This window comes from Manis javanica, chromosome 11, assembly GCF_040802235.1.
Source record: "Manis javanica isolate MJ-LG chromosome 11, MJ_LKY, whole genome shotgun sequence".
In the NCBI taxonomy this organism is placed as follows: domain Eukaryota; kingdom Metazoa; phylum Chordata; class Mammalia; order Pholidota; family Manidae; genus Manis; species Manis javanica.
The window spans coordinates 86,591,038-86,618,529 of NC_133166.1; the positions used below are offsets into that span (position 1 = coordinate 86,591,038).

A 27,492-nucleotide genomic window follows, 5' to 3' on the forward strand; every position below is an offset into this window, starting at 1 on the left:
GCCTAATGCTGATCGGTCTTCATTCTCTCCCAGGGTCTCCCCAGCACATCTTCAATTATCCCAAAAGATGTCAGGAAGTTCTAAAGTTAGCCTCAAAGTTGGTGTTGATATTTTTGAAAACCAACTTTCATTCAAATACAAATATAGCTCACATTAAAAAGAAAGGCTGGGGGAGGCAGGTGCAGAGAGGCACACCACTAAATGGAACCACAGGGCGTGCAGCCCTCAGAAGGACAAACTGTGGCAAGTGGAGGGAAAGAGGCCACAGCCTGTGTTCTGGCCCTCATGCAGGCACCACATGGGCCCACAACACACACGCGGCTGTGTTCCCTGACACCTTCTCCCTCCTCACTCCTGCTAATTTCTCGGTTTCAAATTCTTTTCCAAAATGTTCACTCCCTATTTTACAATGCAGTTCTTCCCAAAGCTTTTTGATGAGACCCTGATTAGATAAGTGTTTTCAAATGGCCTGAGGTACTTACCAGGAAACAAAGCCTCTTACCACATTTATTAGAACAGGACCTCATCATGAGTAAGTAGAAATACCCCCATCTCAGTGGTGTCAGGTGCCTTTTATCCGCACCCCACCACTATCCTTTCTGGGAATTACCACTCGTGTGGTAGGAGGAGAGAATGCTTCTTAGCACCCAGCAAAGGTACAGGACCTCTTCCTGCACACTAGGCCATGGGCAGAGACTGGAGCTTATTCAATCTAATCTAGACCCTCTACTCACATCCTCTTTCTCTTTTCTGAATGAATTCACTTAAAGGTGAGGGTAATCTTATAGTTTGTAAACATTTTTTATTGTGGTAAAATGTGTACAACATACAATTTACCATTTTAATCATTTTTCAGTGTACAGTTCAGTAGCTTTAAGCACATTCACATGGCTGTGCAACCATCACCACCATCCATCTCCAGGACTTTTCACCTTCCCCATTGAAACTCTGTGCCCATTGAACAAGGACTCTCCATTTTCTCCTCCCCTCAGCCCCAGGCAACCACCATTTTACTTTCTGTCTCTATGAATTTAACTACTCTAAGTACTTCCATAAGTAGAATCATACAATATTTGTCCTTTTGGGACTGGCTTATTTCACTTACATATCATATGTGTATATATATACACACTTACATAGCATAATATCATCAAGATTCATTCATATTGCAGCATATTGTCAAACATTCCTTTTGAAGGCCACATAATATTCCATTGTATGTAGATACCACATTTTGTTTGTGCATTCATCTGTTGATGGACATTTGGATTATATCCAGAGCAACATATTTTTTTTATTAAATTATCATTGATATACAATCTTAGGAAAGTTTCACATGAACAACATTGTGGTTTCATCATTCACGCATATTATCAAGTCCCCCCAACTGACCCCACTGCAGTCACTGTCCATCAGCGTAGTAAGGTGCTGAAGAGTCATTACTTGTCTTCTCTGTGCTGTACTGCCTTCCCTGTGACCTACTTATATTGTGCCAAGGAAACATATTAACTTAATCCCACAATTTAAGACTTGCAGATAATTCAAATTTAATTCAATTAATTGAGCATTTACCAAGGGTGACTCATTGTGCTAGGTACTGTGGGAAGTACAAAAGTGGATCAGTCATGGTACCTGCTATCAAGGAACTTACGCTGCATTAGGAAAGGAGAGAGTGTAAAAGTAACTAGCATTTGCTAATCGCTTACCACATGGGGGGATTTGCCCAATCACTGCATGTATTGCTGTCAACCAACTGCGAGGTAGATATGGTAATATTCACTTTACAGTGAAAAAATGCAGGCTCAGAGACCTTATGTAACCACCTTCAAAGTCCTGAGACTGGGATTCAAACCCACATCTTGGATTCAGAATCCTGTGTTCATCCCAGAAGACATGCTGCTCCCTTTGGAGCAAGGCAAATGTGACAAATTCTGGGGGAGAAGCTACTGGAAGGTAGAAGAGATGACAGCCTTGCTGGGGGTAAAGGATCATGGCCGAGGCGTGTCTTGGAGGCCAGGAAGGCTTATGCTGGAGATAAGGGAGTAGAGGAAACCACCTGAGCAGAGCCGCATTGGGGAGGTGGGAGATGAATGTGCGCACCGAGGGACCAGTGGGACTCAAGGATGGAAAACAGAAGGGCAAAATCAAGGTCATGACAAACTGCCAGCTCAGACAGTCTCAACTCTACCGTGTGGACAATGGTGAGCCATTGCAGGTTTTCTGAGAGAGACATAATCACACTTATCCTTTGAGGTCACCACAGCCATAATGTACACCAAGGATGAAGGAGGTGGAGGTTGTTTAAAGGTAGGAAAGTCAGTTAGGAGGTCACTGGAGTTAGCAGATGAGACACAGTCAGAATGGAAAAGAAGATGTGGAGATGAAATTCAAATAGGGTGACCATACATCCTGTCTTGCCTGGGACACCTATTTTCCTGGTGTAATTACTAACAGCATCCTTTCACTCTCAGATGGGTCCAAGTTCGGGCAATAAAGGTTATCATCACACTAATTATGAGGAGTAAGAAAACAGAATCAAAGGTGACTCTAAAAAGATTCTGAACCTGGAATAATAAGGAAGGTGGTAACACTTTCAGACAAACAGGAGGGAAATCAAGTTTTTTGGAAAGATGACGAGTCTGCTGCTGAAGTGAGGATTTACTTAAGGGAGAGAAGCACCTTGCCCGTGGATTTCCGCTGCATCACATGAAGGAAGGCATCATTGACCTAAAAAAAATGGTTTTAAATTATGGTCAAAATTGCATAGATGCATATTTCAACAAACACTTGTTGCTGGTTCAATTCTTAAAATAGTTAAAGTATCAAGATGTTACTCTAATGAACTGTATTAGCTAACTATGCAATACTAACTATCACCACAAACTCAAAGGAAAACAATAATATTTAAGAATGACCCAACCCCAGAATTTTTCAGTCTAAACTATGGTTTTTGATATTATCAGATAAAGGACAGCAGGTAGAAAGTCTTCAGTCTGGCCATCCTCTATTATAGTATTTCTGTGTGTTCTAGCTGTTGAAAGAATGGTACCACTGTCAGAAGAATCAATAATTTAATTTTTTACAATTTTTATCATTTTATTAAAATTATCCTGTTTTCAACATAACTGAAGTTGCAGTCTATCTCAAATCCTTTTTTTAGAAATACAAGGTTATAAAACACAAATTAAAAAGCAGCCCCAGTAATCAAGACAGTGTGATACTGGTAAAATAAGAGACAAACAGATCAATGGAACAGACTAGAGAGCCCCAAAATAGACCAGGACAAATAGTCAACTGATCTTTGGCAAAGGAGCAAAGGCAATCAATGCAGAAAAGGTAGTCTTTTCAACAAATCGTGCTGGAACAGATGGACCTGCACATGCAAAAAAAAAAATGAATCAAGACACTGTCCACATTTTTCATAAAACTAAACTTGAAATGAGTCTTACACCTAAGTGTAAAAGGCAAAACCATACTATTTCCAGAAGAAAACATAGGAAACATCTAAGTCACCTTAGCTTTGGCAATGAGTTTTTAGATACAAAACAAAGCACCACACATGAAAGGAAAAGCAAGTTGGACATCATTAAAATTTAAAACTTCCACTCTGCAAAAGACATTTAAAAGAATGAAAAGACAAGCCATGGTCTGGGAGAAAACTTTTACAAGATATATATCTGATAAAGAACTTGTATCTAAAATATAATAAGAATTCTTAAATCTGAACAATAAGAAACTAAACAACCCAATTAAAAAGTGGCAAAAAATCTGAAGATGCCTCACCAAAGAAGATATACAATTGGCAAATAAGCATATGAAAAGATGCTCAACATATGTCATTAGAAAATTGCAAATTAAAACAAGAGATACCATTACACACCTCTCAGAACAGTCAAAATCCAGAATACTGACAACACCAAATGCTGGTGAGCATGTGGAGCAACAGGTACTCTCATGCAGGGCTGGTGGGAGTGCAACATGGTACAACCACTTTGGAAGAGAATTTGTCAATTTCTTTCAAGGTTAAATGTAACTGCCAAAATTTGGGAGCAATCAAGATGTCCTTCAAGAGGTGACTGAGTAAACAAACTGTGGTACATCCAGACAATGCATATTATTCAGTGAAATGAGAAGCCAAGCTGTCAAGCCACAAAAAGACACAGAAGAACCTTAAATACATATTGCTAAGTTAAAGAAGCCATTTTGAAAAGGCTATGTACCGTGATTCCAATTATATGACATTCTGGAAATGGCAAAACTACAGAGATGGTAAAAAGATCAGGGGCTGCCAGGGATTAGGAGTGGGGGAGCAGAGGTGAATACGTGGAGCCCAGGGAATTTTTTTTAGAGCAGCAGGCTATTCTGTATGATACTATAATGGTAGAAACCTGACATTTTGCATTTAGCAAAACCTACAGAACTGTACAGCACAAAGAGTGAGCCCTAATGTAAACTATGGACTTTAGTTAATAAGGATGTGTTGATATTGGTTTATCAGTCTTGGCAAATACAGCACACCAATGCAAGATGTTAGTAAGAGTGGAAACTGGGTGGTGGGAAAGGGAGTATATGGGAACACTCTATGCTTTCTATTAAATTTTTCTGTAAACCTAAGACTGCTCAGAAAGTAAAGTCTACTTTTTTATTTCTATTTTTATTTTTAAAGTCTACTTTTTTCTATTTTTTTAATAAAAAATAAAATTTTAATAAAGAGTAAAGAATTTAAATTTAAAAATGCAAAGAATGAAAGTAAACAAAAGTGTTACTATTTGCATATTATAATCTAATCAAAGTAACAAATAAAGGTCAGCAAGACTGAGAGATACAAAGTCAGCTCACAAAAATCAGTGACATTTCTCTATAACAGAAATAATCAACTAGGAAATACAAAAAAAATAAAATATTGTTCTCAAAGGCAACAAAAATAGTACAGTACTTGTAATTATTATAGCTAAGAATAATCCACAAGACTTTATGGAGAAAAACTTTAAACTCTATAAACAGCAATATATCCCTGTTCATAAGTGCAACAGCTTAACATTATAAAAATATCAATACACCTACCAGTTAATCTATAATGTCATTCAAATTGCAATTTCATTCAAAATTTTTGCCAGATTTTTATAGTATCTACTAGTCCAAAATTTATCTAAAAGGACAAAGATTCACAAATAACGAAGTCAAATTTATAAAAGAAGAACAAAGGTAGAAGAGTTAATATTAATACCCTTCTATACTTCAAAGCCATGAACATAAAAACAGTATGATACTATTACAGGAACATATATGTGAACCAAGAGAACAGAATAGAAAGCAGAGAGTAGACACATGAACTTGAAGTAAGATGAGGATAGCGCCATAAATCAATGGAGAGACAATGAACTATTTGGTCTGGGAAAACTAGCTCACTGTAAGGAGAAAAATAAAAGTTGGTACTTAATTTCTATCTAACATAAAGGTGACTTCAGATGGATTAAATCCTTAAGTGTGAAATAAAAATATAAAGTTAATAGTGAAAAACAGAGGAAATCACCATGACCCAGGGGTAACAAAGGACTTCTTAAACAAGTCCCATACGGCACTAACGATAAGGCGAAAGATTTGATGTGTTTGATTACATTAAATCTGGACAAAGGCAAGGGACATATATTTGGAAAGAGAGACTTGAAAAGTCTCAAACTACCATTTGGAATCACACTACTCACAGGGTGGTTCAAGGACCATAGGTTGTATGTCATCTGGGAACTTATTAGAAATGTAAGATCTTGAGCCCCTCCCAACTGGATCATAATACACGTTAACAAGATCTTCAGGTGATTCAAATGCACATTAAAATTTAAGAACCACAGATCATATGAGCAATTTTTGCAAATCAGTAAGAGCGAGCTAAGAAGCTCCATAGAAAACTGCACAAAGGGCTTAAACTGTAATTCAAAGAATTGTAAGCCTAAATGGATAGCAAATCTCTAAAGAGATGCTTAAATTAATGAGAAACCAGGGAAATGCAAATTAAAACAATAAGATGCCACTTGATGCCTATTGGTTTGGCAAAAATCAGAAAATTGGACAATGCTACATATTGACAGGATGGCAAACAAGTCACGTATGCTGTTGGTAGGGACATATACTGGTCAAAGTCATTCTGGAGAGCAGCTGGTAGTCAAACTGAGTATGCAGGCATCCTATGATCCAACGATCCTACTCCTGGGGAAATACTCTCAAAGCAACATTTGCACAAGTCCCTACTCTTACTTTTCAGATTGTTTAATATAGTACTGATCACAGCAGCAGGGAACCAAGCCAATCTTAAAGCTTATCAGTAGGGAACACATCTATACACCATGGTGGATATGCACCATGGACTAGTTAGTGGTAGGCAGCAGTGGGGAGCCGAGAAATGGATACAGGACCAGCAACACAGGTGGGTCTTAAAAAGCCCTGAGTGAAAAATTAAGAAATGCAATAAGGTCTACAGCATGACTTTATGCTATGAGTTGGTTATGCAACTCAAAAATAAATTAGCACACAAAATAATTCTGTGTTTTACAAGTAAATATAAACCCAAAGATGTATGTCAAACCCATTACAGAGCCTGACACTGAGGGGAGGAAAAAGAGTGAGGAATGATCACAGGAAATGAGGATAAAGAGAGTAACCAAATACAGGCACCATAAATGTACAGACACAAAAGCAGAAGAGGGGCCTGGCATGGTCCAACAGTGAAAACATGCTTTGAAATGAAGATTACGGTTAACCAATGCTTTCCACTTGAAATCCTCCCAAAATAGCATAAGAAAAATAAATAAATAAATAAGCAGAGAAACAAATCAATTGTGGCAATCTCTCTGCAACATGAAATCTCTGGTTTCAAAAATATCTGTCTTCTGGGGGCTTTGTGCTTTACAGAAGCCTTTCCAATCTGTGCAAATTTAGATATAGTCAGAGGAGGTGGAAGAGGTCTATGACAGATATTTGAAACACTTGTGCCTGCCCTGCCCATCACTCAAAGGCCCATCTCCAGGTAACTTAGAGCAGCATCCCTCTTTCAGTCAGGTAGAAGTTGCTTGTTCCCAGAGACCTGTCACAGTCCAGCCAACAGAAAATACTTGGGAAAACAAGCATAATTTGAGATGGTGAACCTGACATCCTAGAGGATGCCTCCTACAAATAAATACTAACATAAAAAGAAAAAGTTATCCTTTCAAAGGCTAAAGTTTACTTTTAAGCATTTTGCATATAAATATACAATTGTAGCACCGATTTACCTGACTTCTTTAAAAGATAATACTGGGGAGAGAGCATTATCTCTTGGTCCTATGACTTGGGAATCTTACAACTTTTCATTTTTCAGATGTTGCATTACTTTTATGTCCAATTGCCACTTCTGTTATGATTGTAGCTGCTTCTAAAAATAACCTAACTCTGTCCCTTTCTACTTTGTGGCTTCTATTTGGGCTGGAAAAAAGACAGCCAGTGGTGTTAAGGCCTGAGTGTACAGCAAAAGTGATAAGGCTCTGAGCAGACACAAAGAAGGAAGTGCATGGCTTTAACCCAGAGTTTTCTGATAGCTAATTCAGTGCCTGGGGACATTTTCTCCTGTACTCTACAGGCTGAGTCACAGAGAGGGAGGCTGCTGCCTGCTGATGCCTAGCTAGATATACAGGCTGTTCTCAGAACCCCTGTTCTCTGCCTTGCACTAGATGAAGCCATAATTAAATTTGTCTCTGGAGATATGCAACCTGGAATTTGGGGGCAGGGTGAAGTGAGTGCTTTTGTTTTCGATTCCGCAGCTGAAATTTGTAATTAGCTCATCAAACAGGAATAATCAAAGTAATTTACAGTTCTTCAAATACATTGTGCTGATCCTGCTTCCCATCAGAAACCAGCTCTTCCCCATCATAGCACTGTCCTGATATCTTCCCAACTTTTTATTTATAAAAAATAAATTCCTTAAGTTTTACTTTTTATTGACAGGCATACAGAATGTCTACTGGGAGTGTTTGGTGAATAAAATAACTTATGAATGAATAAATATCTCTGGGACTGAGGGGAATTGTTTTTAAAAGGTAAAAATGTTTAGTTACAGATACACTGTCATAGTTGAATTATATTCATCATATCGTTGCTCTGATTCTTTTGAAAATTAGTCAATGCCTTTCACCAAAAAAGAGATACAGATGGCAAACGAGCATAAAAGATATTCAAGATCATTATTCAACAGAAAAATGCAAATTAAACCCACAGTCAGATATCACTACACATCTATTGGGATGGCTAAAATTAAAGAAAACAACTGGCAATACTAAATTCTGGTAGATGCAAAACAATTAGAACTCTCACACAGTGGTGGTGGGGATGCAAAATACTATAACCACCCTGATGAACACTTTGGTAGTTTATTAAAAGCTAAACATATAGTAACAAATTAGTACAAACAAAATCCTGAAATGTTCAAGCAGATAATATAAGCTGGAGCACCAGTTTCAAATCCAGAATACACCAAAAAACAGAAAACTGGACTTTCTGTTCTATGGGCTTTGATAAGAATGCAATAATAGTGGCCTTGTCTTCAACTCATGGGCTGTAGAATTGCTTCAGAGTAACTGAAGCATGGAACGAGAGCTGCTCATAGAGTCAAGCTGACGCTCTTGAGGAGCATCAACATCTGTTATTTGTAGGATTCTGTACAGATTTCTTTTCAACTGACATTCTCATCCAATGATGTTATCTAAGCACCATTGGAGATGGAAGGTATGGGGCAGAGAGAGGAGGGAGTATCTGCTCTGTAAATTAAGCCAACTAAATGTCTATGTAAATTTTTTTTAAATGTTAAACATACACTTAGTACATGAACCAGAAATCCCAATCCAAAAATATTATTTTAAGTCTATACAAAACTTGTACATGAATGTTTATAGAAGATTTATAATAATCAATCAAAATTGAAAATAATCAAATATTAATTGGTGAATGAAAAAACAAGTTGTGGTACATCCTTTCAATGAAATACTCTTCAGCAATAAAAAAGAACAAATTACTGACATATGCAAAACATAGATGAACCTCAGAAGTGTTACACAAAGTTATAAAAGCCAGACTCAAAAGGCTGCATACTGTATGATTCCATTTATATGAAATTCTGGAAAAGGCAAAATTTTAGAGAGAGAAAATAGATCAGGAGTCTGCCAGGGGCTATAGGAGTAGGAGAAAGGAATTGATTTCAAAGGGGCACAACTGACAGAAGTGTTCTTTGGAGTAATAGAAATAAATCTTCTATATCTTGATTGCAGGGGCATGGTAACAGGACTATGTATGTTTGTCAAAACTCATTTATTGAGGTATAACTTACTATATGTAAATTATACATCAATAAAACTAACTTTTAAAAAAGTTAAGCCATGCATTATTAAACACAAAAATAAACAGATTTTCAAAATTGTCAGCCTGGGTTCCTTAAAAAATATAGCCTAATCAAAACATATGCCCTAATGCTTCACTGTAATCTCAGGGAGGCAAAAGTGAGTGAAAAGATGAAGTGAATCAAGGAAGGAGGGAGAGGAACTAAACGTTATATGTTGCTGATCTGGAACCAGTCATAGCTTCAGGGGGACATGCAGCGAGCTGTCCTCAAGGAGCCTCTCCAGAGAGGCCATATGGAATCCAAGCATGTTCAAACAGTCCATCAGGAGCAGGTAAGGCAGCAATTCACCTCCTATCTTCTATTTGTCAAAGCTTGCTCCATAGAGTGAGCCCCCCACACTTCTGGGTTGTGTTACCCAGCCCCTGCAGAGAGTTTCTTGGGAAGCCAGAGCTTTAACAGGTCCTTCAGATCAGACCTCTACCCCAGCGCTGTAGCAGCTCCTGCCCTGATGAGCTATGTGGAGGCCTTGCCGAAGATCAGCCCTCACCCCTGGGAAAGCATGAGACAATCAGTGGTGTTGGGAGATGGGTCTTCCAGACAGGGCCTGGGCTGTATGACTTCAGGAATCCCTGGCATAAGCCATCACTGGAGACGCATGACAGGTGGCTAAGGCCTGGGTCAGGTGGGGCTGGCAGATATGCAGAGGCCCAAAAACTGGGTCTGGAACAATGGACTAAAGTTAATATACTGCAATATAATGAGTCACAATAAATACATATTTCCCGGGTATACTTGGTCTTCATCCACAGTTCCTGAAAACACTGCAGGGTCTTAAAGGTGAAATGGGTGTCTTGTCATGTTAATGAGGGACTTTTGGACTCCCTCACCCCCACCCCTGCCTCTGGACCCAAGGCCGGTGCCTGAAAGTTCAATCAGCCAATAGCTAATAATTTAGTCAGTCAGAACTATGCAATGAAGCCCTCACAAAAACCCCAGAGAAGAGTTTATCAGTGTCTGCTCTCTGGGATTCTGCCTCTGTGTTGGCAACAGCTTCCATGCTTGGGGAACCAGAACACCTACACGTGCCACCAAGCCAGGCTCCAAGCTCCACGAGGATAGAAGCTCCTTTATTTGGGACTTTGCCCTATGCATCCCTTCATCTGGCTGCTAACTTGTATCCTTTAAGGTATCCTTTATGAAACTGGTAAACCTAAGTGTTTGCCTGAGTTCTGTGAGCCGCTCTAGCAAATTAATTAAACCTAAGGGGGAGGTTGTTGGAACCTCCAATCCGTAGCCAGTTGGGCAGAAGCACAGGTAACTGCCTTGCACTTGCGACCGGCATCTGGGGTTGGGGGTGGAGGGCAGTCTTGTAGGATGGAGCCCTTAACCTGGGGAATCTGGTGCTGTCTCCAAGTAAAAAGCATCAGAATTGTGTTGAGTCCTCAGACACCCTACTGGTGGAGAATTGCTTGGTGTTGTGTGGGTGGGAAGCACCCAACATTAGAGTTGGGTCCAGGAACCCAAAAGGAGTTAGGCAGCTCACCAATGCATACACCATCTAAACTAAAAGAATAATTTAATTTTTAAGAATATTCCACAGATATACTCAGGAAACTTCAAATAAACAATTTCTATCCATTAAATCTTTTCATGTGGTGATCTCACCCAACCTTTACATAATGAACAAGTTCAGATCTGTAAGGTTTAAGTACTGGGTCAGGTCAAGATGTGTGTGGGCAGCTCCCTAAAGAAAACAGACTTGGCATATCTAAGTAATGCTGTCCTCTGAACAGATCATGGAGTTAATTGATGATCCATCCATCATGGTAGAGATATAACTCTTCAGAAAACAATAAATTCTAGTTAAAATTCAAAATCTAAAGACTCTCTCCAATCCTGCCCTATGAAATGCCAATGCAAACATGTTACAGTTCAGGGGAACTGAAAAAGCTCAACTCAGTATTTTATAATGGTATGTATTTTTCTTTAGAAAATATACTGTTTACTGTGTGCTTTATCTTATTTAATCTTCATAACCAATGCACATATTACTGTATCCATTAAATATGAGGAAACTAAGGCACAAAGATGTAAATAATCTGCCCATGGCCAGCAAAGTGGTAGGGCCAGTATCTGAACTCTGGTGGTCTGATCCTAGAGCCCCATACTCTCCATCAGTCATTCAACAGATATGTGAGTACCTGCCAGAATCGGGAGACACAGAGATGCAGACAACAGTTGGCCCTGCCTACAGGGAGTGTATGGTGTATGGTCTACAAGCAGGGAGAGGCAGAGTGCTACAGAAATTCATACCCTTTGCTTACTAAAAATGCTATGCTACAAACCATATAACTATCATGGTCAGATCTGTATGTCCACATATTCAGGAGAAAAGGCAAGCTAGGAAACACCAGTATCTCTGCTGCTGCGTAATATTCGTACAGCGGTCACTATCTAAGCCCAGGCAGGTTCTGATCATTTTTTCTAATATGCTGATTTACATGAGAAAACATGACCCAGCTTTTCAAGTTAAGTGAAATTAATGACATATTCATTTAATCATCTCTATTTTAAAAGAACAAAATATATTAATATAAATATATTTATATTATCTATGTTAATTATATAATAATATAAATAACACAAATATAAGCAAAATGTATAAATTCTGGTACTGCTTGGGAAAAATTCAAGATTCCTGGTCATTTTAACTGTACTATAGTCCTTTCACATACATAATTCCCTGGTAGAAGGAGAGACTTCATACTCCAGAATAACATTTCTAAGAAGCAACTTCCTAGATGTTCAGTGAGTTTAACAAAACCATGAGGAGCCCAGATTCTGGTGTCAGACGAACCTGGACTGGGCTCCAGGCCTGTCCCTTACTACATATTGTTGGGCAGGTTGCTTAGCCTCTACAAGTCTTGATTTCTTCATCTACAAAATGTGACAAAAATTGTCCATATCCTCAAAGGGTTGTTGTGAAGATTAAATGAAAAAATGCATGTACAAGGCTTAGCACAATTTTCGACCCAAAGGAAGCACCTAGTGTGTGGGAACTGCCATTATTATTATTATTACTCTAGTTTGCATAATAAAAGAAATGGAGAAGAAAACATGAATGCACGTGGTGTGAATGAGATGCCTGGACTTGTTAGGGGGCACGGCCTCACACAGCCAGATGACGATGGGAAGCTCAGCAGCACAAGAACTAGAAGAATCTCACGTGCCGAGCCTTCTTTGGAAAGGAGAACAAATGGAAGCTGACAGGTTAGGAATTAGTGAACTCGTGCTTAAGAGGACAGAGAACTTCAATATGAGTAATTAGAACAATAATCTACCCTTGGCTTTTTTCATGCTTGAGCGGCACAGAAAACACATGGATGGAGAAAAGAGGCAGTTTCAAACCAGCACGTGAGTCCACTCCTATACTGCCTAACTGCCCTTATCCTCTATCAACAGGCATCCCAGGTGAGCCTCAGGTAAAGCAACGTCAGCTTACAAGTAACAAGATAAAAAGCCACAAGAGAACTAACAGTTACCAAAGGGAAAGGAACTGGGGAGGCTGGGTGGGAAGGGAGGGAGGGAGAAGGCGAAAAAGGGGCATTATGATTGGCACATAATGTAGAAGGGGGCATGGGGAAGGCAGTATAGCACAGAGAAGCCAAGTAGTGACTCTATAGCACCTTACTACGCTGATGGACAGTGACTGCAATGGGGTAATGTGGTGGGGACTTGATAATGGGGGAAATCTAGTAACCACAGTGTTGCTCATATTAATGATTATATATTAATATATATAAAGTGATTATATATTATAATCATAAATATATAATCACAAAGTGATTATATATTAATGATGCCATAATAAAAAGTAAATATAAAATATATATATATATAAATATAAGTAAGACCATAGAAGCTTTGTAATGAAAAAAAATGCATGATTTAAAACTATTATGTATCAATGTAGATACTATATTATTCTTTGTACATAAAACACAGTTGCTTGAAAAAAAAAAGCCACAAGATAGAAGGGATTCAGAAATTCTCTTAACTGGTGGTTTTCAAGTTTTTAAGCCACAAAAGGTTTTCTTGAGAGAAAAGTATGGACAAAAAAGTAAAATGTGCAGCTAGCTAGTCAGGCCCCAGCAGAGATGGTGTCCCAGAGCCTAGGCAGCTCACCTGCCCACCCCGCATCCTGACAGGGGCTCCTGGAGCATAATCTGAAAGCCACTGATACCATCCTACCCCTCAATCTCTGGGGTGTGGAAACTGATGGTCAGTAAGGAGAGGGTCCTTCTAACCACGCTGTAACCAGAGGGAGGCGAAGCTGTTAACAGAATCCAACCAGTTTTTTTTTTCCCACAGAATACCACCCTCTTGATGGACATGCCAAAAAGGTGAGGAAGAAAGTAAACTGTAGTTGAGAAGAATGTGCCTCATCCTAGGAAAAGAGCATAAAAACGAAAGGCTGGTGAGAGATGAAGTCGGGCACTGACAGCTCGGGCTCCACTAATCTGCATATAAACAAAACACTGCCTCCATCAGTGGCTCAGGAGAGTTACCAGAACAGTTTTTTGAACACTAAAAAAAAAGAAAGACTTCACAGAGAATGCCTAACAGACTCACATTTACAAGTATATTGCATATGCATGCACACAATTTCACTTTGGAGGAAGTTTAAGCCACATTAATGGAACTGTGAGGGAATGAAAAGAGGGAGTGAACAGCCAACAAAATTAACTCCAGTGACTAATGGATGAATTACAGTCTTGTGATGCTGAGCATGATTTAGTGCTTTGTTCACAGAAACCCAGCTTAGATCATCTGGTTGTACATTAAAGTACTTTTATTCTAAAAATCAAAGGTCAAGTTAAGTGCTTTGTTTTAGACTTGTGTGTCATGGAGTTCAGAGTTCAGAAGAACATGGGTAAATTATTGTCTAAAGTACCATCACTTCCCTCTGTTTGAGACACCGTGGTGTAGACAGAGCCCCCAAATCCAGCTCCTTCCTGCTGCTGCAGACCCATTTCCCAGGTAATTCACTAGGCCTGCGTCCACCCACACAACCCAGAATATGGGGGAAATCCTGCGGGGCTGCAGCCTGTGAGACCCCACTATTCTGCACTGCATTTTCACCTTTTTGTCCCATAAAAGGAGGACTAAGAGTTTCCAGAGAGAAATTACTTTTACACAGATTATTTCCTGGCCTTACCCACATCACATCCCTGAACAGCATCTCACCTCCTCCAGCTTAAAAACTGCTCCAACGTGTGGCTGGATGCGCCCTTGCTGGCAGTACTGAAGAGCTGAGGACAGGCTCCTGGAGAAGATGGGAAAGTTCTGGACCTGGTATTGGCCAAAGTACAGTCCCACAGCAGAGACATTCTTCAGGAGCAGGAGGTTAGTAGGCACAGAAGCAATGGTTCCTCCAGCAAAACCTACCACCACAATCCTGCCCTCCCATGCCAGGCTGAGGGAGAAAGGGGAGAAGGAAAGGAAATCATAAAAAACAATGTACATTCACACCCATTAGGATGTCTCTAAAAAATAACAAATAACAAGTGTTGATGCAAATGGAGATAAGGTGGAACACTCATGTATTGCTGGTGAGACTTATACAATCTGTTGGTGCAACCACTAGGGAAAATAGTGTGACAATTCCTCAAAACCTTAAATAAAAGAGAACTACCACATGATCCAGCTATTCTACTTCTGTGTGTGTAGCCAAAAAAATTGAAAGCAGTCTTCAGATATCTGCACACCCACGTTCACAGGAACACCATCTACAAAAGCCAAGAGGCAGAAACAAACCAAATGTCCATCAACTGATGGATGGATAAACAAAATGTATTATATACATGCAACAGAATATCATACAGCCTTAAAAAGGAAGGGGAGTCTGTCACAAGCTACAACATAGGTGAGGAACCTTGAGGACATTATCCTAAGTGAAATAAGCCAGCTATAAAAAGACAAATACTGTATGATTCTACTCATGTGATATATGAATAGCAGTCAAGTTCATAGCAACAGAAAGTAGAATGGTGATTACCAGGGCTGAGAGCACCTGGGAAAAGAGGAGTTGTTTTCATGGGTGTAGAACTTCAGATTTATGAGGTGAAGAACTTATGGAGCTCTGTGTCACAACAACGTACATATACTTAACACTACTGAAGTGTAATCTTAAAAATTGTTAATAGAGCAATTTTATGTCTTTTTTTTACCACAATAAAAACTGTAGAATGAAAAACAAGCAATGTGTATTAATTCATAGAAAGTAGAATAGAGGCTACCAGAGAGGCAGAGGAGGGAGAAGGAGCATTATGGGTACAGAGATTTTGTTGGGGATAGTTTTGTAACACTGTGAGCATATTTAATGACACTGAACTGTACCCTTACAAATGGTTAAAATGATAAACACTGGGTTATATGTATATTTTACCACAATTTTTTTTAAAAAGCAACATGAGTGAAACCCCCAGCTGGGAAGTCCTCTTGACCTTACTAACTAGCAGAGGTGAACCATCCTGTACCATTCTCCTCAATAGGGAAATATAAAAATAAGCCATAAAAAAGATAATAGGGGATGAGAGGAGGTTTACCAGGGGACTCGGTTTGGAATCAACACTATTTAACTACTCAGTTACTTTACTGAAGGAAACTGGGTGTAAACAAATGCCATTCCATATGCTGCACTTCAAGACAACTCTGTAGATTTTGAATTTAGGAAACAGAATAAGAAAACAGACTCTTTTATGAAGCATCATTTGCTTTACATGAAGACTTACTTTAGAATTCCTTTAAGTTATATGTTTCTCTAGAGAATTCTGAATTATCTAAAAACACTCATACAAGTTTACTTCGGCCCATTATAAGTACCAGACAGTGTATGCTAAGCAATGTATTACAAAAATAAACTTTGTAAACATCTTTGATATGAAATATGTGTATGTTAGTTTGGGCTTTTTGCTTTTCTTCTTTAGAAGGGAAATGAGAAGCTGTTATCAAAACACTGTTATCCAGAAGGCAAGGGTGAGTACCGCAGCTCCCTGTCCTGCTCTCCACCTAGTCGACCCATTCCTCCCTTTGCTTCTTGTTTAAGCACAGCACTGGGAACAGGGAAGTGATGCTCAGAGGCTACACAACCACCTGGGTCCCTTCTGTGGGTAAGCTGCTCTCTTTGCTTGTTGCTTCTACTTTAGAGTAAGACAAACCACAAAACTGTTTGCCAAGATGACATGAGAAAGAAAAGCAGTATTTTCAGGGCACTCTGAGGTCCCTGGTTGAAAACCAAATGAGAATTGGTGTGGATACAACAATCCCACTAAATCCCCAGTGATTTTTTTTAATGAAACAAATCAAGTAGACACCTACACTATTGGCTGCATCAGAAAGGAGATCAAAGGAGCCTGTACCTTGGCACACGGTGAACTAGGGAAATGCCACCCCAGTAATGCCAACATCTGAACAATGATCTCAAGAATTACCCACGCCATGTATATAAAGTAGTTAGTGGGGGCTGACAAAGCTGAATTTAACACATGTATAATTTCTAAGGCATTTGATATTGCCAACTAAAGAGTCTGCAGTCATTTTTTGGATATTTTCCAGTTGGAGATTTTGTTTTTTGCTAAATTAAGCATTTCCTGATTTTCCCTCTGCTTCCATTCCTTTTCACCCACCCACTCAGCTGTTCTCGTTGATGCCTACAGGAAAAGTGAGCAGCAAAGACAAAGAGAAGTAAGGCCAGAGGAAGGCAGAGGGCTGGAAAGGTGTCCTCAGAGCCCCAGGCCCACCCACTCTGGGAAGACCACTTCACATACCTGCCTAGAGCCTCTAGGAAGATATCTCCTCCCACGGTGTCGATGACCACGTTCACCCCGCCACTGCCCACCAGTTTCCTCACTGCCTCCTTCAAGCTATTCTGACTGTAGTTCACGCTGGACTGCGCGCCCCTCTGCACAGCCAGCTTGCACTTCTCATCACTTCCAGCTGCAGCTATTACCTGCATAAAGAACACAAAGTTTTTGATGGCCCAGAATATGCACCAAGAGGGGCTCACCCCAGCCACCCAGCCTCCAATCAAAGGGCACTAATCAAGGGAACCAATGAGGCTTTGCTGTCCTACCACCAGCCTCAATCCCACACATCATGCCCAACACACATACCCCACTCGCCATGGGATCCACGTTTCCAGAGATTCTGGAACCCCAGTGGGTCTAGCTACAAGACTGTTCAGGAGACACCCAGAGAGTCTTTGCCAAATGTGACTCAAACCACCATTTACTGAGCACCTACTATAAGTCAATTAGTAAGGATACAAGCTAAGTATCAAGCTTAGTGTCAGGAAAGCAAGATACAGCAATGCGATGGAGGAAACACAGAAGATTCCAGAAGTGCAAATGAGAGGTGCCCAGTCTAGATCTAGAAAGGTTTCCCAGAGGGTAAAACATGATTCAATGGAAAGACATTGAAGTTAGAGAGTTGACCTAAGTTCAAATCCTGACTCTGCTACTAATTAGCTATGATACCTAAGGCAAATTACTTAGTAAAAACTACCACTTACATGGTGCTTACTATGTACCAGGAACTACTATAAATACTTTACATATCTGAATAACTCATTTAATATTATCAGTCCAATGATATAACACTATTCTTATCCCCATTTTAGAGATAAAGAAACTGAGCCAAAAGAAATCAAGTAACTTGCCCAAGGTCACCCAGCTGACGGGAGTCCCCATTGGGCTCCAAACCCAGGTAATTTGTCTCCGTAGTTCATGCTTTTCATTGATATGCTGTCTGCCAACTTCTCTAAGCTTCAGTTACCCCATCCATAAAATAAGATTTAAAAAATCAAGTGGAATACTATATATAAAGCACTTGGAAAACAAAGTGTTAGATAACTTGAACCTATTGTTACACATATGCATTTATTCTAGTTAAACCCCATAAGAACATTATGGGGGAGGTATAATCACTTCTGTTTTATAGATGGAAACATAGACCCAGAGAAATTGAATAATTGCCCCAGGATCATTGAGGAAGGAGGTGGAAAACAACTATTCAAATCCAATGCTATTTGACTCTACAGCCTATGCTTTCCCACCCTATCACCCTGGAAGAAAACCACACATAAAGCCTGGCAGAGCAGGCACAGATGGCTGCAGGCCATACCGGGAGCAGGTCTGGGGTTACCAAGGTTCTGGAAAAGCTTCAGATGCTCAAGCATTGCCTAGAGGTGCCTTCCCAATGGGCAGCCCCCACCAGACCGAGCACTTTGGCACCAAGGTGACACTCAGAAAGTGTATTCAAACACCCAAAACATCAGTGCCCTCAAAATGGTCCAACCTCACCCATAATAATTTGAAAGGAAAAACTACCTTCAAACACTCCCCAGTGGACCCCTCAAATAGCTACAGTTCACTGAGCACTACCAGCACAAGGGGCCACAGGGGCAGATACCAGACGAGGGCCAGGTGCCTGGTTCCAATTCCCGGACTCTTGTGAGGTGCCCGTGAGACCTGCCATGGGTCAAGATCTCTCCTGATGCCTCACTTTCTGTACCTGTGAAACAGGAATAATAAACACTAACATTCCCTATCTGCCTGGAGTTTTGAGCAGTGGAGGGTAAGGTAATTGCTGTGGAGGCACTCTGAAAGCCACATGCAGTGCTGTGAAAGGAAGGTGTTACCACAATGCCCTGTTCCAAGTAGGTGGCATGAGGACATTATTTTCCTTAATTTTCTGTTTGCTTTTGCTGAAAACCATTACTGCTGCCAAAGAAAATACAGCTTGGGTTAATTTTAGTATCTCAGTTGAGGTGAATTTTCCTCTCTACTTAACCTCCAATAACTACTTAAAACAAATGGCACAATTTTATCTTCCCAGAAAGGTTAAACAGTCAATGGTTGGAGACAATGAGACTCATTTCAGCTGTCCCCACAAGAGAGGGGCTAGAAGCCCTTGCTTTTGACATAAAATGTGTTGATATTCCATGAGGAGCCTCCTGATATCTAAGATCATTTTCAGAGCTCACATGTCCTTCCCCAAAGGAGCTGTTGTGAGAAGGGAGAGATGCCACCTGAAGAAACTCCAGATCAATCCAATTATCTCCAAACCCAAACATCCTGGTACCTCTGGATCTCCCCACTGCAGGCTCCATGGGAGCCTCACATTCCACATGTCCGGAACTGTGCTCTCCATTCCCTCTGTGATCTCAGTCTCACTAAACAGCAGATCCACAGGTTAACCCAGTTTGCGCCCTCCCACTCCATGTCTAATAACAGGATCCCCTTTTAAGAGATTCTTACTGACATGCCATGCCCTACAGTAGGTGCTCTGCACACATCAGGTCCAACATTCTACAACAGCCCTATGAGAAAAGCACCATTTTACCAGTGAGGATACTGAAGCAATTTCTCTAGAGGCAGAACTAGAACATAAACCTAGCTTGGGATAACTTTAAAGTCCTTGGTCCTTCAACCACACTGGGATGCTCTCCAGTCATCAAATTCTCTATTTCCTTTCAGTTCAGTATCTCTGAATCCATCGCTTTCACCACTTTGGTTCAGGCAGCACCACTTCTGGCTGGAATTGCTCCAAGAGCCTGCCCCAGACCACCCTGACCATGCCGCATCCCTAAGCCCCATGGCTACCAGAGTACCATCTTTGCAAAATGCATACATGATCATTTCACTTCCCTACTTAAAATCCTCAATAGCTCCTGAAAGCTTCCAATGAATGGTCAGATTCTTCAGTGCCTCATGATCTGATCTCTGCCCACCTCTCTAGACTCATCTTCCCTCCCCTGCCCCCCACCCCATGGCTCCTTTGCTCCACAGATGCTATTTACAATTCCCTGAAGGTGCCATGTTGGTTCCCACATCTGTTTTCTAGTATGTCCTCCCACCACTGACATTGCCTTCACATTCCTCCTTCTTCTATTCAACTACTGCCAGTCCTTCAAAAGTCAGCTTAAATGTCCACCTTCTCCAAGAAATCCTCCTCTGACAACTACAGCCTCAGAGAGATGGTCCTGCAGAGACTTAGGTCTTTATTGCACCTGTTTATTCATTCATTCAAGAAATAATTATTGAGTGTCTACTATGGTCTAGGCACTATGCCAGGAGCTCAGACTACAACAATGGGCCAGACATGGTCCTTGCCTTCTTGGGGATTATGGTCCACTAAGAGGGAGACAATAATTCAATAATGACACAAGTAGAGGATTGACCACACCCTGAGGTGTGTGCTATGAAAGAGAAGCATAGGCAGCTACAAGACCATACACAAACGGTGCGAGGGAGCAGATAACACTTGAGGGACAGGAATACTTTCTTGAAAACATGACATCTGAGTTGAAATTTGCAGTGCAGGGCCAGACAGTTCAGAACATTCCAGGTAGAGGGAATAGGATCTGCAGAGGCTGTGAAGTGAGTCAGACCTCGCCAGGCTCTAGTAACTGCGGAGAGGAGGGAGTTACTCTTCAGCCCCCTCACTAGTCTGTGAGTAAATAGATGGCAAGACCCTACTCTTGGGTACTTCCTATCCCCAGTGCCTGGCACATCACTTTCAATAAATGAATGTATATATTCCATGACTGAAACCTGGAGGTGTGACATTTTTAAAATGGAGAATCTAACACGCAGATACCTTGGCCTGAAGAACATTTGTGGCCACGTCTATCACTGCAAGGCCTGTGGCTCCAGCTGCTGCCGTCACTAAAACAGTTTCTCTGCCAGAGAAAGATGAACATTACTGGAGAAACCTTCAAGAATCAGCCAGGAGTATGATTTTGTAAACATTTGAAAGCAAGAAGAGGGCTTAGAGGCCATTTTGTTCAACCCTTCATGTACATCCGTTGCCCGGCTTTTTGGGCCAGGTCTTGTATGTACCTAGACCTGTGTTAACTCGGTCCAGTTTAGAAGGCTGCCTAGGAAAGAGATTCCTTATCTCTCTAGGTTGCCCCTTCCTCATTCTGTGGCAACCCTTCCTTTGAGCAATGACTCCAATTTCTGCTTCAGAAACTCTGTCCTAAACTCACTCTCCTACTGAACACTGCTGAATTTTAGAAGATGGTGATCATGCCATGACCGCTGCTCAGCCAAACCCACTTCTCTGGAGCGATTCTGAGGCTCTCTGAAAAGAGCAGAGGCATATGCTCCAGGTACAGTGGGAAATTCAGCACCTCTGAAATACCACAGTTGGGCACATGGACTAAGCCTTACAAAAACAAACACAGGCCTCCGTTAACTTGAGTGAAGCATGGTGAAATAAACCAATTCTCTAAAATTTAAGGTTTTCTAGGAGGTAGTCTTCCAGAGCATCAGCTCTGAAAGAAAGATCTCTCCAAATTCATATTGGCCAAGTTCATAGTCTACCATGCCTCTCAGAAGAAGGATATCCCTACCCTCTCTGGACCCCAATATTGGGTCCCTACCTTCCTTTGGCCTTTCCTCAGACTAACATGAGCTAAAGGCCAGGGAAGTGGAAGGGAGGGTCAAGGTATTGGTGGGCACTTCTGATATCAGAGAAGGTACCACCCACCCCTCTGTCATCTACACCATCCTTACCCAGGCTGGGTATGGGCCCGATGTTCCAGGGCCAAAATAGCAGTGCCATAAGATACGGGCAGGACGGCAGCTTCTTGGAGAGGGATCTTTTCTGGAATCTGCCACAGTGCCTACCAAAAGAGAAAACAGTGACTTAGGGATTAAACTCATGCACCTGCTCATAAAGGCTGTCCAGTAAATATTCTGATTTGATTGCCTGACTGATCTGCAAAGGGAAACACATGTCAGGAACCAAGACCAGGGGAAGTCTAGACCAAGTAAGCTGCAGCAGAGTTCAAGATGGGTGCATCAACATCCTGAAGTTGGCATCTGGCTCAGGAAGGAACCAACTTTTGGAGAATGGAACACATCCCACTCTACTGCAATGCACAAGATGGTAAATTTCACCTCAATAAAGCTGTGGAAACATTATATACTGTTCACCACTAGGGAGCACCATTCACGTACTGCACAACCGTACCCCGCCCTCCTAGCTGGCTCCATGACCAGGGCTCTCTGTCAGATGCTTTGTGTCCGGGAGAAAGCCATTACATCTAGCTCAATGCCCCAGACCAGTTTTTCTACCAAATCTACAGAACTATGGTCCAACTGGACAGCCAGCCAGTTGCTCCAGGACACAGAAAACAGAATGCCCTTCTTCATGTAACCACTCCATACAAACAAAACGCTATGCAAGGGCTGTCACACCAATATAAAGAAGGGGCTTAGCATTTGAAAGAAGGAAGTGCTTGGCTGAGAAACAAGGTAAGACGGAATGAGTACAAAGAGAAGGAGAATGAGGAATGAGGAATAGTTGGAAATTAAAGAAAACACAGGAAGAGAAAAAAAACCTCTAAGCATTAATATTGAGAGGTAGAGATACCTTCTGGTCAGTGATGCATTCTTCAGCCATGCCATGGGAGCCACTCACGCCAAGAACTCGATCTCCCTGAAGGGAAAATGCCATTAAAGTTATATTCCGATGCATGGTCCTACCATTTACCTCTTCCCAAATTAATCCAAAAAAAAAGAAAGAAAATTTTTCTGACTCCGTAAGACACAGATTTGCCTTGAATATCTATAATCCCACCATTTTCTCAATACACCCAGCAGATTGCCAAACCAATCTGAGCACATTTTGGACAATGATAGAAAAGAGTAAGGAGAAGGCTGACATGAATTAGACTTAAAGTGTTCATTTTGCTCCACAAGAGGCTGAAACGTGGGAATTTTTCTAACTTCTCAGTAACTAAAGACCAAGGCGCTGCCTTTTATTAGTAATAAAAAGTTTATTTTATTACAGGACCTTTCACTGGTTTCCTTTCCCCAATTCAGTATTAGTTTCTTCCCCCTCCAACTGGGTTTCTCTTTGGTGTCTGGCTGGCAAAGGCCAGGAGGAGCAAGACCCTTCGGCTACAATCGAGGTTGGCACATTTCTCATAGCTACACACACATCAATTTCTTAGATTTCAATTAATTTACCTCTTTCACTGTGCTGACATCTGTGCCTGTCTCCAATACTGTCCCAGAAAACTCCATGCCTAAAGCAAATTGTTTAAAGAATAGGTTATCTGTAAAGCCCAGCATCTTGGAGGTAGGAAAACCTTGATCAATAGGCCATCCTATTAGCTTTCTAGAGCTGAGAGGGGTTAAGGGTCCCCCCAACCCAGGGAAGAGGGGTGAGAATGTTGCACCCAAAGTACAGGAACATAAAATGAAGATTTCATGACCACAACCTGACAAGCTATAGCAGCCCCACTCTTACCACAACACAGATGAAAAATCTCAAGGATGGCAAAAGGAAAGAAAATCACAGGCACACTAGTACTTCTGACCCCAGTCCCTGGGGCCTTGGGCTCCTACAGCACCCCTCAATTACAATGCTCATTGTAGTGTATTTACCTGTTTCCCTGTCTCATCTTCTGGACTAGGAGGCCCTCAAGGACATGACTTATCTTTATTCATATAGCACTTGGCTCAGTTGGATGAGTTGATGTTGTCTATCCTTTCCTCTTCCACTTCCAAAATTTCAGAATTTAATAATCATACATTTCCCACTTGGTCTACCAGAGGAATAACTCAACTGAGTATGATATCTGCCCCCCATCTAGCATTTCAACAAATACAAATAGGAAGAAATGGTTCCAACTGTTCAGACACAGTCAAACACCCTAAGGCCAAAACATAGCAACTATTTTGCAATCATTGTATCCTTAGTACTGTGTATCTGTATAAAATATACGTGTACTGTATACATGCTACACTATACTTATATCCCTTTAAGTAAATTTCAACAGCAAAAATCAGTCATTTGACCACATACTCATTAGGATCTAAATGTAATCAGATTGGGCATAATGAAAATCAGACAGTGGGCTGTTAGAAATGTATAAACTCTTTTTCTTTTTTCTGATCCTTTGATATTAGGTTTCTTCAGGAATGTGTTTGTGAGGATTGGGAGTTTAAGCTGCAAACAGATGTTTGTGATCCGTCAGTGAAAAAACAACATTGCAGAACCAGTGAAAGGGAATGACTAGGGCCAGTGATGATTCTGATCAGAATTCTAGTAAACATAAGGATACGTAAAAATTCATTTGTTCATTTATTTGTTTTTTAAGCACCTACTAGAAACCAGAAACAATGCTAAAACACAGGTATATTCTCAGGCAAAACAGTGATGGAAACTTCCCTTCAGGTACTCACAATCTAGTGCTTCTAATTAGCAGTGAGGCCAATATATCTGTGGCATTACTGAGGGTGGGCAAGAACTGCCAGAGTATTACCTGAAATGAAGCACATGGTTCTGAAAACTCCCTGTATCCTGTATCTTCTTTTCCTAAACCAGATACTCACCAGGTGTGAAGGGAAGTTGGGGCCTTTTCTGATACTGACCACGGCACACCAAAATATCAGCAAAGTTAACTCCACAGAAATGAACATCAACTCTGACCTACAAAGGAAACAGAGCAACAGAGCAAGGCAGTACACATCCATGGAAACAAAGTTCATTCAATTATACCAAAATATTTACTGAGTGCCTACTATATGCCAGGTACTAAACTGAGTGCCAGTGTACAATCACAAAGCATAAGACAAACTTCCTGTCTTCTTGGACTAAGAGTATATAGAAGACAGACATTAACCAAATAATGATGGTTTCTGTGTTAAATTACAACTCCTACACAACATGTTAGAGAAATAATTGGTGCAATGAAAGCACATAATGGAGGGATTTGATCTTTTGGAGAACTCAGGAAAAACTTGCCTGAGCAAGTAATGCCTGAACTAAGAAAAGCTAACAGTTAACTATTCAAAATAAGAAGAGGAAAGCCTGGCACAACCAAAAGCAATGGCGTGTGCAAAGTTCCTGTGGTGAGAACAAAAGAAAAACCAGTGACCCTAAAGCACAAAACGGAAGAGATGGGCCTAGAGAGCAGGCCAAAGGTTTACAGGCCTTACTGGGGATCTTAGTCTTCATACTAGGAACAATGAAAGGTCATTAAAGGATTTTAAGCAGAAGGGTAACATGATTGGCTGTTTGGGGAACCAGGAATCATCCTGGAGGCTAATCCTAGATCCCCGGTTACTGCATTTCATAGAAATGCTAAGGCAGAGGTAGGTCTGAAGCAATGTAGCTAGCAGTTTCTGTAGACCTTATAAGTCAGTGGTTCTCAAAGTGTGGACCACAGACCACTACTTTATGTCACCTGGCAACTTGTTAGAAATTCAATTTCTCAGGCTTTACCCCTAACTCTGAATCAGAAACTCTGGGACAAAGCTCAGCAATCTGTTTTAACAAAAGCCAGGTGATTGTAATGCAGGCTAAAGTTAGAGAACTACCAGTCAAGACAGCTCTGAACCACAGCAGGAAATGAAGGCTGAGAGACAGAATGGACAGCACTCATTTGTTTGTTTACACTTCCTATGTAGTTCAGAGGTGGCCATATTAGTGAGAAGACATTTTTATAGACAACACGTATTCATTCAACAATGTTTTAAGCATCTACCACGTGCCAGGCACCACTCCAGACTATGGAGATTTAATGGTTAGTAAACTCACCTAGCCCCAGCTCTCATGAGCTAATTTACAAGGCAGTGTCTGGGCAAATAAGAGAACAAAGGGGCCCAGACTTTAGCCTGCGCACATTGTGTGCATGACACATGAGTGCTGACGTGCACGGCACACATTTATCCTCAAGCCACTCTACCTTGATTCAAGGATAATTGAAGGATGAACGTCTTTCGGTACTTGAATCCCAGGAAGCAGACTGGCTGCCATCACGTGCTTACCCACATAATCCATTTAACCACAGCGTCCATGTTAGTGACACATCAGGGCTGCAGCTACATTTCTCTCTCTCTCACCCATGGTGCCCACCACTGAGGCTCACTGCCCACTTCGCCTTGTCGGAGGTTCTCATTCTCCACCCCAGATGACAATGTGCCACCAAAGCGACTTCCACATTTCATCAGAAATGCACACAATCCTAAACTAACCCCACCTAAATCACTGCAGTACACCAGAGGGCACAAGGCACATATTCAGATGGAAATGCAAGACAGACGTTATAGGGCTGGTTTGGGGGGAGGAGGGAGGACTGGTAATTAGATGCTGACACCGAAGAGGAAGCAAACGATGGGGTCCATTTTTCTGTTAAATCAGTAACTTGCAGGTGGTTATGTAAAATCGTGTGCAATTCCGAATTCTGTTTCCAAGGCAACAGCTCTGGGGCCTTCAGTTATTGGAGAACAATTTTCCTTTAGCACTCGCGGCCTTTTTGTGAATCCGGAAAGAGCCCTTGCAGTCGAGCACCAAGTTGCGCTCGTCTCCCAGTCGCCCCTAGCTGAACACTGGGAGCTCCATGCAGGACGGAAGCCTGAGGTGTGTGTGGTGGCCCAGTTAGGAGTGAAAAAGGCGTCAAGGGATCCGGACGGAGGCCAGTCACCCTACCTCGTGAGGCCCGACAGGGCGGGGGGCGACCTCCTCAATGGTCAGGGGCTGCTGCAACTCGGCGCAGAGCGCGGCGCGGTAGTGCCGGCCGCAGCCCGGCCCGGCCCGCCTGCAACATGGAACGAGGGTCGGGTTACTCGGGCCCAACCCGGGGCTACCTTTGGGAGCTCAGGGAAGTCGGGGTCGCACCTGCAGAGCCACGCCCGAGGGAAGCAGCGTCCCCAGACCAGCGCCGCCATGGCCAGCGCAGGGAGCCCAGGGGGCGTGGCCGCGCGCGGCAGGAAGCCCCGCCCGCGGTGCCGCGAGGGCGGAAGGGGGTCCGGCTGGGCCCCGAGGGCTGGCTGCGGCCGTAACCGCGCCCTGGGCCGCCCCACCCGCCGGGCGCCGGGCTTCTCCTGGGAGCCTGAGCTCCTTCGTCCCCCGGCCGGCGTCCTGGAGGAGGCCGCTGGGGAGGAAAGAAAATGAGTCAAAGGAAATAGATTAACCAGATTACCAAACTGGCATTTTTACAGCAAATTTGGGAAACTTCAAGACATCCTTGGCGACGTTTAAATAACATTCTTGGGTCCTCTGCACGTGCGAAATCCTAAATGCATAGGTAAAGGCTTTAATGTTTCCAT

The 27,492-nt window shown here is 41.7% G+C and overlaps 1 protein-coding gene across 2 annotated transcripts; it reads right to left on the minus strand.

Moving 5' to 3' along the window:
• Positions 1-782: 782 nt before the first annotated feature.
• On the minus strand, positions 783-27,216 carry LOC108405189 (quinone oxidoreductase-like protein 2). Of its 2 annotated transcripts, none has more exons than XM_017673195.3 (10): positions 27,062-27,216; positions 26,873-26,981; positions 24,775-24,871; positions 23,404-23,462; positions 22,805-22,870; positions 21,943-22,052; positions 21,023-21,104; positions 17,191-17,372; positions 14,609-14,837; positions 783-2,727 (listed from the first exon to the last, which is right to left on the minus strand). In XM_017673195.3, exons 1-10 carry the CDS (start codon positions 27,109-27,111, stop codon positions 2,659-2,661), a joined length of 1,053 nt encoding a protein of 350 aa, XP_017528684.1. In that variant the 5' UTR covers positions 27,112-27,216; the 3' UTR covers positions 783-2,658. The 2 variants fall into 2 exon arrangements, with proteins under 2 accessions (XP_017528684.1, XP_017528687.1); XM_017673198.3 differs by lacking the exon at positions 783-2,727 and adding an exon at positions 8,383-10,081.
• Between the last annotated feature and the right edge of the window lie 276 nt (positions 27,217-27,492).

Bases quoted from the DNA above. Each gene is read 5' to 3' on its own strand.
- LOC108405189 (XM_017673195.3), bottom strand. From the start codon at position 27,111: ATGGCGGCGCTGGTCTGGGGACGCTGCTTCCCTCGGGCGTGGCTCTGC. The intron at 22,871-23,403 runs GTAAATTAATTG...TTTTCCCTTCAG, and splicing joins ATGTCAGCACAGTGAAAGAG to GGAGATCGAGTTCTTGGCGT. The intron at 14,838-17,190 runs GTATGTGAAGTG...TTTCTCCCTCAG, and splicing joins TTCCTAGAGGCTCTAGGCAG to CCTGGCATGGGAGGGCAGGA.